This window comes from Ranitomeya variabilis, chromosome 1 (assembly GCF_051348905.1).
Source record: "Ranitomeya variabilis isolate aRanVar5 chromosome 1, aRanVar5.hap1, whole genome shotgun sequence".
Classification (NCBI taxonomy): domain Eukaryota; kingdom Metazoa; phylum Chordata; class Amphibia; order Anura; family Dendrobatidae; genus Ranitomeya; species Ranitomeya variabilis.
The window spans coordinates 392,635,550-392,653,563 of NC_135232.1; the positions used below are offsets into that span (position 1 = coordinate 392,635,550).

The window sequence follows — 18,014 nt, forward strand, 5'->3', positions numbered from 1 at the left end:
GACACCACCGGCCTCACAGAAATAGACTTTTTCAAAGTCTTTTTCTCTGAGGATTTTGTTAACCTCATGGTGGAGCAAACTAATTTATATGCTTGGCAATTTTTGGAGCAAAACCCCGGTTCATCATTTTCTAACTGGTCTCCTGCAGACGCAGTTGAAATGATGCAGTTTTGGGGCCTGGTCCTCCACATGGGGATCGTGAAGAAGCCAGAACTTCGGCAATATTGGAGTGTGGATATTTTATATAACACTCCAGTGTGCCGAATGGTCATGGCTCGGACGCGTTTTGAGGCCATCCAAAAATTCCTGCATTATTCCGATAATGCACAGTGTCCCGCACGAGATGACCCCAATTTTGACCGTCTGTTCAAAGTTCGGCCGGTCATCGAACACTTCAGCAAAAAGTTTGCTGAAGTGTACGTGCCCAAAAGGGACATCTGTGTGGATGAGTCCTTGGTTCATTTTAAGGGGCGGCTCAGATTCCGTCAATACCTGCCCAGCAAAAGGGCCAGGTACGGAATCAAACTCTACAAGCTGTGTGAGAGTACCTCAGGGTACACCCACAGCTTTAGAGTTTACGAAGGGAAGGACAGCAGGATTGAACCGCCTGAGTGTCCCCCTGTCTTGGGAGTGAGTGGGAAAATAGTGTGGGATTTGGTGCACCCACTGCTGGATAAAGGTTATCACCTCTACACCGATAACTTTTATTCCAGCATCCCACTCTACAAATCCCTCTCTGCGCGAGGTACCGCAGCCTGCGGTACTGTCCGCAAAAATCAGAGAGGCCTCCCGAAGACGCTACTTGGGCAGATGCTCAGAAAAGGTGAGAGCAAAGCCCAATGTAGCGACCACCTGCTGGTGGTCAAGTACAAGGACAAGAGGGATGTCCTTCTGTTGACCACCATACACGGTGATGGCAGCGCCCTCAGCACTGTACGGGGTACCTCTAGACAGGTCTGCAAACCGGACTGTGTACTGGGGTACAACAAAAACATGGGGGGCGTTGATCTCTCCGATCAACTCCTCCAACCGTACAGTGCTTTGAGGAAGGCCAAGGTGTGGCACAAAAAGCTGTCGGTGTACATCGTACAAATGGCAATGCTTAATGCTTTCCTGCTGTCACGATGTGCACGCCACACCGATACGACGTACCTTCAGTTCCAGGAGGTAGTGGTTAAGGCCCTGATGTTTGGCACGAGGGAAGGAGCGGGCCCCAGTACTTCCGGAACTGAGGGTGCTCGTATTGTACCAGGTCAGCATTTTCCGGGGGTGGTCCCGCCAACTGGTAGAAAAGGTAAGCCGCAAAAAAGGTGCCGAGTGTGCTACAAACGAGGAGTACGCAAGGACACCATCTATCAATGCGACACCTGCCCCGACAAACCTGGCCTGTGTATGAAGGACTGCTTCAAATTGTACCACACCTCCATGCACTACTAATTAGGAACCAGTAGATTAGTTCCAAAGAGGGGGCACATCTAAGTAAGTTCCATGGGGGTCTAGGTTCCAAAATGATGTCACTTGTGGTTTTTTTTTACTGTTTAGGCACATCAGGGGCTCTGCAAACGGAACATGACGCCCTCAGAACCAGTCCATCAAAGTCTGCATTCCAAATCGTCACTGCTTCCCTTCTGAGTCCCGAAGTGCCCAAACAGTTTTTTCCCACATATGGGGTACCAGCGTACTCAGAACAAAATGGACAGCAACTTTTGGGGTCCAATTTCTCTTGTTACCCTTGGGAAAATAAAAAATTGGGGACTGAAAGATCATTTTTGTGGGGAAAAAATAGGATTTTTTATTTTCACGCCCGGGCGTTATAAACTTTCGTGAAGCACTTGGGGGATAAAAGTGCTCACGACACATCTAGATAAGTTCCTTAGGGGGTCTAGTTTCCAAAATGGGGTCACTTATGGGGGGTTTCTACTGTTTAGGCACATCAGGGGCTCTGCAAACGGAACATGACGCCCTCAGAACCAGTCCATCAAAGTCTGCATTCCAAATCGTCACTGCTTCCCTTCCGAGCCCCGAAGTGTGCTTAAACAGTAGTTTTCTCCCACATATGTGGTACCAGCGTACCCAGGACAAATTGGACAACAACTTTTGGGGTCCAATTTCTCCTGTTACCCTTGGGAAAATAAAAAATTGGGGACTGAAAGATCATTTTTGTGGGGAAAAAATAGGATTTTTTATTTTCACGCCCGGGCGTTATAAACTTTCGTGAAGCACTTGGGGGATAAAAGTGCTCACGAGTCACGACACATCTAGATAAGTTCCTTAGGGGGTCTAGTTTCCAAAATGGGGTCACTTATGGGGGGTTTCCACTGTTTAGGCACATCAGGGGCTCGCCAAACACGACATGACATCCGATCTCAATTCCAGCCAATTTTAGCTTGAAAATGTCAAAGGGCGCTCCTTTCCTTCTGAGCCCTGCCATGCGCCCAAACAGTGGTTCCCCCCCACATATGGGGTATCAGCGTACTCAGGACAAATTGGACAACAACTTTTGGGGTCCAATTTTTCCTGCTACCCTTGAGAAAATAAAAAATTGAGGACTAAACGATCATGTTTGTAGAAAAAATGGGATTTTTTATTTTCACACCCGGGCGTTATAAACTTTCGTGAAGCACTTGGGGGATAAAAGTGCTCACGACACATCTAGATAAGTTCCTTAGGGGGTCTAGTTTCCAAAATGGGGTCACTTATGGGGGGTTTCCACTGTTTAGGCACATCAGGGGCTCGCCAAACACGACATGACATCCGATCTCAATTCCAGCCAATTTTAGCTTGAAAATGTCAAAGGGCGCCCCTTTCCTTCTGAGCCCTGCCATGCGCCCAAACAGTGGTTCCCCCCCACATATGGGGTATCAGTGTACTCAGGACAAATTGGACAACAACTTTTGGGGTCCAATTTCTCCTGCTACCCTTGAGAAAATAAAAAATTGGGGACTAAACGATCATGTTTGTAGAAAAAATAGGATTTTTTATTTTCACACCCGGGCGTTATAAACTTTCGTGAAGCACTTGGGGGATAAAAGTGCTCACGACGCATCTAGATAAGTTCCTTAGGGGGTCTAGTTTCCAAAATGGTGTCACTTATGGGGTGTTTCCACTGTTTAGGCACATCAGGGGCTGGCCAAACACGACATGGCGTCCGATTTCAATTGCAGCCAATTTTAGCTTGAAAATGTCAAACGACGCTCCTTTCCTTCTGAGCTCTGCCGTGCGCCCAAAAAGTGGTTCTCCCTCACATGTGGGGTATCAGCGTACTCAAGACAAATTGGGCAACAACTTTTAAGGTCCATTTTCTCTTTTTACCCTTGGGAAATTAAAAAAATTATTGCTGAAAGATCATTTTTGTGACTAAAAAGTAAAATGTAAATTTTTTCCTTCTATGTTGCTTCTGCTGCTGTGAAACACCTGAAGGGTTAATAAACTTCTTGAATGTGGTTTTGAGCAGCTTGAGGGGTGCAGTTTTCAGAATGGTGTCACTTTTTGGTATTTTCTGCCATATAGACCCCTCAAAATGACTTCAAATGTGAGGTGGTCCCTAAAAAAAATGGTTTTGTAAATTATGTTGTAAAAATGAGAAATTGCTGTTCAAATTTTAACCCTTATAACTTCCTAAAAAAAAAAAATTTTGTTTCCAAAATTGCGCTGATGTAAAGTAAACATGTGGGAAATGTTATTTATTAACTATTTTGTGTCACATAACTCTCTGGTTTAACAGAATAAAAATTCAAAGTTGGAAAATTGCCAAATTTTCAAAATTTTCGCCAATTTTCCTTTTTTTTCACAAATAAACGCAAGTGATATCGAAGAAATTTTACCACTATCATGAAGTACAATATGTTACAAGAAAACAATCTCAGAATCGCTAAGATCCGTTGAAGCGTTTCGGAGTTATAACTTCATAAAGGGACAGTGGTCAGAATTGTAAAAATTGGCCCGGTCATTAACGTGCAAACCACCCTTGGGGGTGAAGGGGTTAAATAAAGGTCTTTATTATTAAGGGAAAAAGAAATCCACACCTACAGGGCTCTGTGTGAAAAAGTGATTGCTCCTAAACTGAATAACTGGTTGGGCCACCCTTAGCAGCACAAACTGCAATCAAGCATATGAGATAACTGGCAATGAGTCTTTTACAACGCTCTGGAGGAATTTTGCAGAATTTGCAGAATTGCTCTAATTCAGCCACATTGGTGGGTTTCCGAGCATGAACCACCTTTTTAAGGTCAAGCCACAGCATCTCAATTGGATTAAGGTCAGGATTTGACTAGGCTACTCCAAAGTCTTAATTTTGTTTTTATTAACCCATTCAGAGGTGGACTTGCTGGTGTGTTTTGGATCATTGTCTTGAGGTAATGAACAGATGGCTTGCCAGGCATTCTCCTTGAGGATTTTTTAGTAGATAGCAGAACTCATAATTCCATTTACCACAGAAAGTCTTCCAGCTCTTGGAGCCGCAAAACAGCCCCAGATTTCTTGATTGAGAACAGGAGTGGCAATAATCAGGCCTGTGTGTGGCTAGAGAATTGTAACTCAGCTTCTCAAAAACTACAGTTATGTTTTAAAGGGGGGGGCGGGGAGAATCACTTTTTCAAACAATGGCCTTTAGGTTTGGATTTCTTCTTCCCTTAATAATAAAAACTGCATTTTGTGTTTAGTTGTGTTATCTTTGACTAATATTTAAATTTGCTTGGTGATCTGAAACATTTAAGTGTGACAAGCATGCAAAAGAATAGGAAATTTGGGGGGGTCAAACACTTTTTCACACAACTGTAAATTGAATTTAAGGCCATAGCAATTCTTGTTACTAACTGCTGTCAACACCTGCAAGAAAGCTTGTTTTTGTCAAATGAGTTTATGATTAATGGAACCATTTTAGGGAGGGAACAATAGATGAAAAAATATTAATAATTTTTGGAGGGAGTGAGAAAAACATTATGTTTTAAAACACAATGGCGCTAATGATTTAGTAATCTTAAATGGTTTTCTAACACATGGCTTACCAATCTTCAGACATTGCTTTGCTATTATTAAAACAGTCCTATCACATTTTCTGTGTTGTTGGCTCCCTCATTTTTCTGTACAATATGAAATATAATATCCAATACTGGCCACACATATCTTTATGTAGTTAACTTTAAGTAGTTAGTAACTACTTGCCTGTTCTATTTGGTGCCGACTCAGAGCGGTCAATGACCACTCCTGCCGCGGATACATAGCGGGGAGCTGGCTGTCAATCAGCATGACAACCTAGTTACCTATAAACACCATCCGATTTAGTTTTTCTCCTTCCCAGGTCACTTGTGTTTCTTCAAGGTCGTACAGCTCATGAATTCCTTGTACTATCACCTGCTGGTGCTTATTGTCTACCGCCACCAAACCCTACAATACAGAAATTATTATCAAGAACAGAACTAGATTTAAAGAAACATTCAAGTATATGTACAATATTACACTCTTAAGGGGTTTGTCCTGGACATGTTTTTATTTCTCTATAGTAGACCACAAGTGGCCATGATTACACAAGATAAATTTAAATGTAGTCATAGTAAAAATTCAGCTCTTAACCAGTTCAAGGCCAGATCATTTACATTTTCAGGAATTTTTTTGTTCGTCTTATATAAATATGGTTAAAAGAACTGTGAAAATTTTTATCATTCAGATATTCAAATCAGTTTTTTTGTCAAAAAAAAGGCAATACATGTCCGTTTTTCAAATTGTGGGTTTTTTTTACCGTGCCTAAGAAAAAAACTTTTAACCTGTATGCAGATGAGGTGGCTCCAATGCACCATTGGTGTTGCAAGAGTAGCGTTGAGCGAAACGGATTGGTCATTTTCATAAATCGGCGACTTTTAGGCAAAGTCGGGTTTCATGAAACCCGAACCGATCCTAGTGTGGGATCGGCCATGCGGTACACGATCAGAGCGCCAAAGTCGCGTTTTGTATGACGCTGTTACTGCCGTTTTTCATCCAATGAAGGAGGATGCAGAGTGTGGGAAGCGTGATGACATAGGTCTCTGTCCCCACCATCTTAGAGAAGGGCATGGCAGTGATTGGCTCGCTGTCTGCGGCATCACAGGGGCTATAAAGGGGCGTGCACACCGACCGCCATCTTACTTCTGCCGATCTGAGCATAGGGAGAGTTTGGTGCAGTTAGTCAGAAGCAGGGACAGAGTTAGGAAGGAAATATAAACCCCCAAACCGCTTGTGCTGGAGCGATTTTCACTGTCCCACACCACCTTTTTGTGCAGGGACAGTGGAGGTCGTATTTTAGTGCAGCAGCTGCATAGCTGTGTGCACGGTGCTGTGCAAACCAACTGCTTTTTTCAAAGCAAAAATCCTGTTGCTCCTTTCTGCACAGTTACCTGTCTTGTTTATTTGTCTAGCAATTTTTTTGTTCAGCAGTCCTTTTTATTGCTGCCATACTTGCCCTGAGCTCATTGTAGGAAGCTAGTTATTGCAATTTTTTTTTTATAATAATTACAGCCACTTTCTGCCACGTTCATAGTGTTGTGTTATACTACTGGGCCAGAGTTGTGGTTCAGTGTCTCCCCCCAAAAGTGAGATAGTAATTCTCACACAGTTTATATTCTGCTGTACTGCTAGTGCATCGTATATCAGGCAGCCACTTTCTGCCACGTTCATAGTGTTGTGTTATACCACTGGGCCAGAGTTGTGGTTCAGTGTCACCCCCCAAAAGTGAGATAGTATTTCTCACACAGTTTATATTCTGCTGTACAGCTAGTGCGTCGTATATCAGGCAGCCACTTTCTGCCACGTTCATAGTGTTGTGTTATACCACTGGGCCAGAGTTGTGGTTCAGTGTCACCCCCCAAAAGTGAGATAGCATTTCTCACACAGTTTATATTCTGCTGTACTGCTAGTGCGTCGTATATCAGGCAGCCACTTTCTGCCACGTTCATAGTGTTGTGTTATACCACTGGGCCAGAGTTGTGGTTCAGTGTCACCCCCCAAAAGTGAGATAGTATTTCTCACACAGTTTATATTCTGCTGTACTGCTAGTGCGTCATATATCAGGCAGCCACTTTCTGCCACGTTCATAGTGTTGTGTTATACCACTGGGCCAGAGTTGTGGTTCAGTGTCTCCCCCCAAAAAATGAGGAAGTCTGGTGGAAGAGGCCGTGGGCGGGGGTTGCCAGCTAGTACTGATGATGGTGGTGGTGCTGCATCTGGTGGTAGTGGCAAAAGCACAGTAGCACCTAAGGCTGGAGGTGTTGAGCCTGCGTCATCGTCTGGCTACACAAGGCCTCGAAGGCTCCCTTACCTGGGAGTAGGAAAACAGCTTTTAAAGCCGAAGCAGCAGGAAAAAGTTTTGTCTTTCCTTGCTGACTCAGCCTCTAGCTCTTTCGCCTCCTCTTCCCAAAGTTCAAAATCTAAGAGCAGCCAGTCATCAGTGGATGCTTCCGGTCCGGAAAAAGACGTTTCCTTGTGTCCTTCTCCCAAACCAAAAGTGAAGGATGCGTCAGGCGACACTACAGGTTACTCCATGGAGCTCTTTACCCATACCGTGCCAGGGATAGAAAGGGAAATTGTACACTGCCCAGTACAAGAAGAATCGGACATGGAGTGCACTGATGCACAGCCACAGCTAGATTATGATGCTGTTCCATTGACTCAGATCACTACATTGACCTCGCAGTTTCCTAAGCCAGAATCTGACCCTGATGAGACTATGGTGCCCTGTCCCGAACACAATAGCACCGGCTTACACGGTGACACTGAGGAAGGTGCACATGACATTGTGGAGGAGGAGGTGATAGATGACCCAGTTCTTGACCCAGATTGGCAGCCATTGGGGGAAGAGGGTGCCGCTGGCACTAGCTCACAAGCGGAGGAGGGTTATCCGCAGCAATACCAATCTACATCGCAACAGCTGTCATCAGCCAGGCCCGTATCAGGCCCAAAACGTGTGACAAAAACAGTTTTAGGACAGCGTGGCCAACCGCTGAAAGTTGCACAGCGTGCAATGCCTGAAAAGGAATTCCATAGTAGGAAGAGTGCAGTGTGGCATTTTTTTGACCAAGATCCCAATGATCAGTCTAAAGTGATCTGTAAGAAATGCTCAAAGACCTTTAGCAGAGGGAAGATTCTTCAAAATTTAAATACAACGTGCATGCGTAGACATTTAAACAGCATGCACTTGCAAGCCTGGACAAACTAAAAAACGTCCTGTACCGTTGGTGCACCTGGTCAGAATGAAGGTAGTCAGCAACACTACATTGCTTCCCTCACTGTAAGCCCACCGGTTCGGACACCACCAGCAGCTAATGTGGAGGGATCGTCGCAAGGCCAAAGCAGGCAGGAAATCAGAAGGTTATTTGTAGGAAGCACTGTATGTAGGCCAACATCACCAACTGTCCCTCAATCCGCCATGTCCACCCCCGCCACCACCGCTAGTTCCACCATCTGCAGGTCTCCTGTCCAGCTCACCCTAGAGGAGACTCTCGTGAGGAAAAGAAAGTACTCATCCTCTCATCCGCATACACAGGGTTTGAACGCCCACATTGCCAGATTAATCTCATTAGAGATGATGCCCTACCGGTTGGTCGAAAGCAAAGCTTTCAAAGACCTGATGGCCTACGCAGTACCACGCTATGACCTACCCAGTCGCCGCCACTTTGCAAGAAAAGCCATCCCAGCCCTCCACCAGCATGTCAAAGACCGCATTGTCCATGCACTGAGGCAGTCTGTCAGTGGAAAGGTGCACCTCACCACAGATGCATGGACCAGTAGGCATGGCCAGGGACGTTACGTGTCCATCACGGCGCACTGGGTTAATGTGGTGGATGCAGGGTCCACGGGGACAGCCATAGTGGGACAGTTCTGCCTAGCCCACGGTCTAGGAAACAGTTGGCAGTAGGCGTTCGACACCCCTCCTCCTCCTCCTCCTCCAGAAGCGACAGCTCGTCCACAGAGCGCAGTCGCCTGGCAACTCCATCCGCAGCTGCCAGTGTTGCACACGAGGTGTCTCATTATGGAACAGCTAGTGGTAAGCGTCAGCAGGCTGTGTTGGAAATGAAGTGTTTGGGCAACAACAGACACACCGCGGAAGTACTGGCCGAGTTCTTGCAGCAAGAAAGTGAGTCATGGCTGGGCAGTGTACATCTTGAGGCAGGCAAGGTAGTCAGTGATAACGGAAGGAATTTTATGGCTGCCATAGCCCTTTCACAACTTAAACACATACCTTGCTTGGCTCACACTTTGAACCTGGTGATGCAGTGCTTCCTGAAAAATTATCCGGAGTTACCAGCCCTGCTCTTGAAGGTGCGAAAACTTTGTTCGCACATCCGCCGGTCGCCCGTACACTCCAGCCGTATGCTGAACCATCAGCGATCGCTAAATCTTCCACAGCACCGCCTAATTATAGATGTTGCAACAAGGTGGAACTCCACACTGCACATGGTTCAGAGGCTGTGTGAACAGAGGCGTGCTGTCATTTATTTGTGGGAGGATACGCATACATGGGCAGGCAGTTGGATGGCAGACATGGAGTTGTCTGGTGTGCAGTGGTCGAAGCTACAAGACCTCTGTCAAGTCCTTCAGTGTTTTGAGGAATGCACACGGCTGGTAAGTGCAGACGACGCCATCATAAGCATGAGCATCCCACTTATGCGTCTGCTGATGCAAAGTTTGACGCACATTAAGGAGCAGGCGTCTGCAGCCGAGGAGGAGGGAAGCCTTGATGACAGCCAGCCATTGTCTGGTCAGGGAACTGTCCAGGACGAGGTGGCGGACGAAGAGGATGAGGAGGAGGATGATGGGCATGAATATGTATGGGAGGAGGGAGCTTCTCGGGGCAATAGAAACTGGTGCCGTTGCAAGGTCTGGTACAGGTTTCTTGCGGGACACTTGTGATGTAGATTTGCAAGAAAGTGCTCCTCAACCCAGCAGAAGCAGTGAATTGACACCTGGAACATTGGCCCACATGGCTGAGTATGCCTTGCGTATCCTAAAAAGGGACCCCCGCATTGTCAAAATGATGACCGATGACGATTACTGGTTGGCCTGCCTACTGGATCCACGCTACAAAGGGAAATTGCAAAATATCATGCCACATGAGAACCTAGAGCAAATATTGGCTGCCAAACAAGCAACTCTTGTAGACCGTTTGGTTCTGGCATTCCCAGCACACAGCGGCGGTGATGGTTCTCACACGAGCCGTAGGGGGCAACATGGCAGAGATGTTAGCGGTGCGGAAATCCGATGTGGCGTTGGTCAGAGGGGTTTTATGACAAGGTTGTGGAGTGATTTTTCAATGACCGCTGACACGACAGGGACAGCTGCATCGATTCAAAGTGACAGGAGACAGCATTTGTCCAGTATGGTTACAAACTACTTTTCCTCCCTTATCGATGTTCTCCCTCACAGGTCATTCCCCTTTGATTACTGGGCATCTAAACTAGACACCTGGCCTGAATTGGCAGAATATGCATTACAGGAGCTCGCTTGCTCTGCTGCCAGTGTGCTATCAGAAAGAGTCTTCAGTGCTGCTGGTTCAATACTGACTGAAAAAAGGACACGTCTGGCTACCCAAAATGTTGATGATCTAACCTTCATTACAATGAACCAATCATGGATTACAAATTCTTTTGCCCCACCTTCCCCTGCTGACATGTAGCTCTCATTAAAAAAGGTCTTGCTTTTGGACTCCTCTTACTGACTGCTCCAATTCCTCCATTTGCTGCTGATGAATGTCCACCATAGGCCATTTTTAACACCTCCCTAAGTGGGCGGACTCCCCCCACGGGCCCGTGGTCACCACTTGGCGCAAGCACCCGTGCGAGTGCCGTTTGCCTGGACAGGTGGGTGTGCCCACTTTTGGCCGACGGCACTGGCACAGGGTCCCTCATAGTACAATTAAGTGTCTCTGGCGGTGGGGGTGCACAACCAACGTCAGACACACCGTCGTAATATGAGGGGCCCTGGGCCAGTACCGCCGCCCACGAGAGAGTGTTTCCCCTCCTCCCCCCCAGCTCAAACAGTGCTCCACCGCTGTTTAGTCGGTGCTGTTAAATCCTTCAATGGCACTGCCAATACAAATTGAGAGATGATAGTAAATATATACAGGGACCATGCCCTCCATTTTGACCAGTGAATACAGTGCGCGAACTACCACTATCTGGTACTCAGCAGAGGAACCCACCCCTGTACGTTGCTTTGCCACCTGTTTATTTACGAACATTTTTTTGGCAGACATTTAGCCCGCTTTACTATTTTGGCCAACGTACTGTGTCAGCCACTTATTCCAGTTGTCCTCCACCGAACAAAGCAGTGCCACCAGTTTACTCCTGTTACCAGTTTAGAACTGCATTGAGCCAACTTTTTTATTTTAGGCCTAGTAAGTCTGTCTGCGTCACTCCTAGCAATCGTCCTCCGCTGACCAAACCAGTGCTTGCCTGTGTACCCCTGTTACCCATTTTAAACTGCATTGAGCCTACTTTTTTATTTTAGGCCTAGTAAGTCTGTCTGCGCCACTCCTACTAATCGTCCTCCGCTGACCAAAACAATGCTGCCTGTGTACCTGTTACCCATTTTGAACTGCATTGAGCCTACTTTTTTTATTTTAGGCCTAGTAAGTCTGTCTGCGCCACTCCTAGCAATCGTCCTCCGCCTAACAAAACAATGCTGCCTGTGTACCCCTGTTACCCATTTTAAACTGCATTGAGCCTACTTTTTTATTTTAGGCCTAGTAAGTCTGTCTGCGCCACTCCTACTACTTGTCCTCCGCTGACCAAAACAATGCTGCCTGTGTACCCGTTACCCATTTTGAACTGCATAGAGCCTACTTTTTTTATTTTAGGCCTAGTAAGTCTGTCTGCGCCACTCCTACTAATCGTCCTCCGCTGACCAAAACAATGCTGCCTGTGTACCTGTTACCCGTTTTGAACTGCATTGAGCCTACTTTTTTTATTTTAGGCCTAGTAAGTCTGTCTGCGCCACTCCTAGCAATCGTCCTCCGCCTAACAAAACAATGCTGCCTGTGTACCCCTGTTACCCATTTTAAACTGCATTGAGCCTACTTTTTATTTTAGGCCTAGTAAGTCTGTCTGCGCCACTCCTACTAATCGTCCTCCCCTGACCAAAACAATGCTGCCTGTGTACCTGTTACCTATTTTGAACTGCATTGAGCCTACTTTTTTTATTTTAGGCCTAGTAAGTCTGTCTGCGCCACTCCTAGCAATCGTCCTCCGCCTAACAAAACAATGCTGCCTGTGTACCCCTGTTACCCATTTTTAACTGCATTGCGCCTACTTTTTTATTTTAGGCCTACCAAGTCTGTCTGGGCCACTCCAGTCCTGACAATCGTCCTCCGCTTAACAACGCTCTGCCGCCTGTGTAGCCCTGTAACCAATTTTAAACTGCATTGAGCCAACTTTTTAAATTTAGGCCTACTACCTGTGTCTGTCTGCGCCACTCATTACAGCTGTCCTTCACTGCACAAAGCAGAGCCTCAATTTGCAGCCGATATCACATATTAAAGTGCATTTGGCCTGCTAGTTTGGTTGGGCCTACTAACGGTGTCTGCCGCTCCTTGGTATTCTACTGTGTTTTTCTACTGACCTTCCATCTTCAGGCTTTCGGCCTATAGGAATTTTAAAACTGCATTTGGCCTACTGGTTTGGTTGGGCCTACTAACGGTGTCTGCCGCTCCTTGCTGTTCTCCTCCACTGAACAAAGCAGTGCTGCCTGTTTACTCCTGTTACCAATTTTGAACTGCATTTCGCCTACTTTATTCTTTGGGCCTATATCTGTGTTTCCTCCTCATCCTGCCCATTGCCCAGCCACTGCTAGATGAGTCTGCTGGTACATTGACCCAGACCACTAAATTCCCCTTGCACTCTACATAGCCAGTATCTGACCCTGCAGAAAGTCTGGTTCCCCTTCCCGCATACTACACCACCTTACACGGGGACAAAGAGGAAGGTGCAGATGAAAGTGCCGATTCCTTCAACAGGTGGGGGGCATACTCATTGGCGACGTCACTGGCACAGGGCCCCTCATAGTACGCAAAAGTGTCTCTGCCGGTGGGAGGCGCCACCGCCGTCAATCACAACGCCGTACTTTGAGGGGCAATGTGCCAGTGGCAATGCGAATGAGTGTGCCCCCCCTGCTTGCTCATGATCACAGCACTTGCAAAGTGGAAATGCTTACCTCTCCCTGCTCCACCGCCGTGACGTAGTCCGCGTTTCCTAGGCCCACGAAAAACTTGAGCCAGCCCTACTCCCCCCACAACTGTTGCCAAATGACCCCCAAATTTTCAATGGCTAACTATTATTATAAGGTAAATTAAGATTGACAAGCTTAAGTAACAAGAATTGATGTTTTTGGCATTAAAATGGGCTCTGTTGGTGTTTTCCTGTCCTCCACTCACTGCCGACTTTGATTCTCCATTGACTTGCATTGGGTTTCGTATTTCGGTCGGATCCCCGACTTTTCGCAATAATCGGCCGATTTCACCCGACCCGACTTTTGACAAAGTCGGGTTTCCCAAAACCCAAAACGATCCTGAAAAAGTAAAAGTCGCTCAACCCTAGCCAAGAGTTTAATGCACCGCTACGTCTCCATTTATTTACATATTGGGGGCCTTCCCCCATTTCTGATTGACATTTTTCTCCTCCCAAATTGTGCACTGTGACTACTGCCGGCGTGTGTGTACTTGGTTACTGACATTGCACGTCCCCAGCTGTGTGCACACAGTGACTGTGTGTTCCCTTCTGTGTCTTCTTTCTGCTGTCGCTCACCACATTAATGCACTTGGAACTGTAGCGAGCCTCCATGAATCTGAAGCCTCTCGCTACACTTCTACGTATATTAGTATAGCGAGCGGCATCGGTAGAAAGAAAACAAGAGCAGAACACGGCCGTCAATCAGGGAAAGGCTCCCAATATTCAAAAGAGGAGGTGTAACAGTGCACCAAAGTCTTGGCCAAGGGAGTACCGTAGACCCTCATTTGCATAAAATAAAAAGTTATTTTCTCAGGCACTGTACCAATAACAGGTAGAGTACTAGCATGGCTTTTATAGGGCTAAGTACCTTACAACACTAAATAAGCCATTTAAAATGCATTTTGGGGGTGATGGACTCCCTTTAAGCTGTGCAAGCACAGAAGCCTCTCATCCCTTTCCTAGCGGCCCGTAGCACTGTACATGTGTAAAGCTGCACCGTTATAGCTGCCATGTTGGTACACTGGGGGAAATATGTATTTGATCCCTTGCTGATTTTGTGAGTTTGCTCACTGACAAAGACATGAACAGTCTATAATTTTAAGGATAGGTTAATTTTAACATTGAGAGATAGAATATCAAAATTAAAATCCAGAAAATCACACTGTATAAATGATATAAATTTATTTGCATTTGAGAAATAAGTATCCCTCTGGCAAACAAGACTTAATACTTGGTGGGAAAACCCTTGTAGTTGATGATGAGGTTTGTGCACATGTCAGGAGGAATTTTGGTCCACTCCTCTTTGCAGATCATCTCTAAATCATTAAGATTTTGAGGCTGTCGCTTGGCAACTCTGAGCTTCAACTCCGTCCATAAGTTTTCTATGGGATTAAGGCCTGGAGACTGGCTAGGCTGTTGTGAATTCTGCTCTTGGGTTCCCTCCGGTGGTTGTTGGTAGTAATGCAGTTGTCCCTGGGTTGCAATCCTGGGCAGGTGTCCCTGCTGATTGCAGCTCTGACTGGGATATTTAGGTGTGCAGGATTCATTAGCCCTTGCCAGTTGTCCATTGTTCTTGGAGGTTTTGCATCTCTGTCTGGTTCCTCCTGCCCTGCTGCCAAATCAGCTAAGATAAGTGTCTGGTTTTGTTTCTGCAGCACACATGCTGTGTGCTTTACAATTCAGTACTATTCAATGTTTTTTCTTGTCCAGCTTACACTGTGTTTGGATATTTCAGTCAAGTTGGATTCTCAGGAGATGCAGATATACATTCCATGTCTTTAGTTAGATGGTGGAATTTTTGTATTATCTGCTGTGGATATTTTTAGGGTTTTAATACTGACTGCTTAGTATTCTGTCCTATCCTTTCCTATTTAGCTAGCGTGGCCTCTTTTGCTAAATCCTGATTTCTGCCTGCCTGTGTCTTTCCTCTAATACTCACAGTCAATATTTGTGGGGGGCTGCCTATCCTTTGGGGTTCTGCTCTGAGGCAAGATAGAATTCCCATTTCCATCTATAGGGGTATTTAGTCCTCCGGCTGTGTCGAGGTGTCTAGGATGTGTTAGGTACACCCCACGGCTACTTCTAATTGCGGTGACAGTTTAGGGTTTGCGGTCAGTACAGGTTCCACCTACTCCTGAGAAAGTCTCATGCGGCTCCAAGGTCACCGGATCATAACACTAGGCCACTCCAAGACCTTAATGTGCTTCTTTTTGAGCCACTCCTTTGTTGCCTTGGCTGTATGTTTTGCGTCATTGTCTTGCTGGAAGACCCAGCCAAGACCCATTTTTAATGTCCTAGCGGAGGGAAGGAGGTTGTCACTCAGGATTTTACGGTACATGGGTCCATCCATTTTTCCATTGATGCGGTGAGCTAGTCCTTTGCCTTTAGTAGAAAAACACCCCCAAAACATGTTTCCACCTCAATGCTTGAGTCATAGGCAGCATTTCTCTTCCTCCAAACATGGCGAGTGGAGTTAATGCCAAAGACCTCAATTTTTGTCTCATCTGACCACAGCACCTTCTTCTAATCACTCACAGAATCATCCAGGTGTTCATTGGCAAGCTTCAGACGGCCTGCACATGTGCCTTCTTAAGCAGGGGTTCCTTGCGGGAACTGCAGGATTTTAATCCTTTACTGTGTAATGCGTTACCAATGGTTTTCTTGGTGACTGCTGTCCCAGCTGCCTTGAGATCATTAACAAGTTCCCCCCCGTGTAGGTTTTAGGCTGATCTCTCAAATTCCTCATGATCAAGGACACCCCACAAGGTGAGATTTTGAATGATGCCCCAGATCGATGTTGATTGACAGTCATTTTGTATTTCTTCCATTTTCTTACTATTCCACCAACAGATGTCTCCTTCTCACCCAGCATCAAACTTATGGTTTTGTAGCCCATTCCAGCTTTGTGCAGGTATATGATCCTGTCCCTGACATCCATATAAAGTTCTTTGGTCTTGTCCATGTTGTAGAGGTTAGAGTCTGACTGAGTCTGCGGACAGGAGTCTTTTATAAAGGTGACAATGTAAGACCGCTGTCTTTAATGCAGATAACGAGTTGAATAGAAGCGTCTAACTTGTCTGTAGCAGCCAGAACTCTTAGGGTATGTGCCCACGCTGCGGATCACTCTGCAGATTTTTCCGGACTGATTTTGGTAAATCCGCAGGTAATCCGCACTACGGGTTTCCTGCGGAATTACCGCGGATTTACTGTGTTTTTTGTGCGGATTTCGCCTGCGGTTTTACACCTGCGGATTCCTATTATGGAGCAGGTGTAAACCGCTGCGGAATCCACACAAAGAATCGACATGCTGCGGGAATGAACAACGCTACGTTTCCACGTGGTTTTTTCCGCAGCATGTGCACTGCGGATTTTGTTTTCCATAGGTTTACATGGTACTGTAAACACATGGAAAACTGCTGCGAATCTGCAGCTGCCAATCCGCTGCGGATCCGCAGCAAAATTCGCACCGTGTGCACACAGCCTTAAGGGTTGGCAGGGGTCAAATACTTATTTCTCACTGCAAAATGCAAATAAATTTATATAATTAATACAATGTGATTTTCTGAATTTTATTTTTGATATTCTATCTCTCAATGTTAAAATTAACCTACCCTTAAAATTATAGACTGTTGATGTCTTTGTGGGAAAACTTTCAAAATCAGCAAGGGATCAAAAACTTATTTCCTCCACTGTATATTAATTCTACTAGATCTTTTATGAAGCTTATTCTACCTTAGAAATGAGTAATAAGACATACCAAAACTTAAGATTATAGAATGTGTACTACTTCTGCCACCGTTCCAGGAAGAATCCCACATAACTGGGCCTTATATTTTAAGGTAACTTCACACTGAACAACTTAACAATGATATCGCTAGCGATCCGTGACGTTGCAGCGTCCTGGATAGCGATATCGATGTGTTTGACACGCAGCAGCGATCAGGATCCTGCTGTGACATCGTTGGTCGGAACTAGAAGGCCAGCACCTCATTTCGTTGCTGGATCACCCGCTGACATCGCTGAATCGGTGTATGACACCGATCCAGCGATGTCTTCACTGGTAACCAGGGTAAACATCGGGTTACTAAGCGCAGGGCCGCGCTTAGTAACCCGATATTTACCCTGGTTACCATTGTAAAAGTAAAAAAAAAACACTACATACTCACCCTCTGATGTCTGTCACGTCCCCCGGCGTCCGCGCTGCTGCTCAGAGCTTCCTGCACTGAATGTGTCAGTGCCGGCCGTAAAGCAGAGCACAGCGGTGACGTCACCGCTCTGCTTTAGGGCCGGCGCTTACACAGTGCAGGGAAGCGGACGCCGGGGGACGCGACAGACACCGAAATGTAAGTATGTAGTGTTTGTTTTTTTTACATTTACACTGGTAACCAGGGTAAACATCGGGTTACTAAGCGCGGCCCTGCGCTTAGTAACCCGATGTTTACCCTGGTTACTCGGGGACTTCGGCATCGTTGGTCGCTGGAGAGCTGTCTGTGTGACAGCTCTCCAGCGACCAAACAGCGACGCTGCAGCGATCGGAATCGTTGTCTATATCGCTGCAGCGTCGCTTAATGTGACGGTACCCTTAGTCTCTTTCTTGAAATTCAATAATAAGGGGGAGAAATATCTGTTTACACTGATTATTTTAATTGGCTAGAGCAGAAATTGAAGTTAGATTATGAAAGTCTATTTCATTTTCTACAGCTCATTGTCAACCATTTTACCTACCTTTAATCTAATTACCTCCATGGAAACACCAATTTTATTTTTAACATTTTTCTCCCAAAGCAAATTCTGTAAAACAAAATATGTACAGTTAATATAAAA

The 18,014-nt window shown here is 45.9% G+C and overlaps 1 protein-coding gene across 3 annotated transcripts in view; it reads right to left on the reverse strand.

Moving 5' to 3' along the window:
• The window catches only part of LOC143761275 (zinc-regulated GTPase metalloprotein activator 1B-like), a 179,042-nt gene that overhangs the window by 3,631 nt on the left and 157,397 nt on the right, over positions 1 to 18,014 (reverse strand). The window contains exons 14-15 of one of the 3 annotated variants that reach the window (XR_013212262.1): positions 17,916 to 17,981; positions 5,164 to 5,385 (exon numbers count right to left, since the gene is read on the reverse strand). Coding sequence is in view for 2 of the 3 variants with exons in the window: in XM_077249092.1 (XP_077105207.1) it covers positions 5,262 to 5,385; positions 17,916 to 17,981 (190 nt within the window). In the remaining variant the exon portion in view is untranslated. Of the gene's footprint in view, positions 1 to 5,163; positions 5,386 to 17,911; positions 17,982 to 18,014 lie in introns of all 3 variants that reach the window. The other 2 variants (XM_077249092.1, XM_077249093.1) reach the window with 2 other exon arrangements.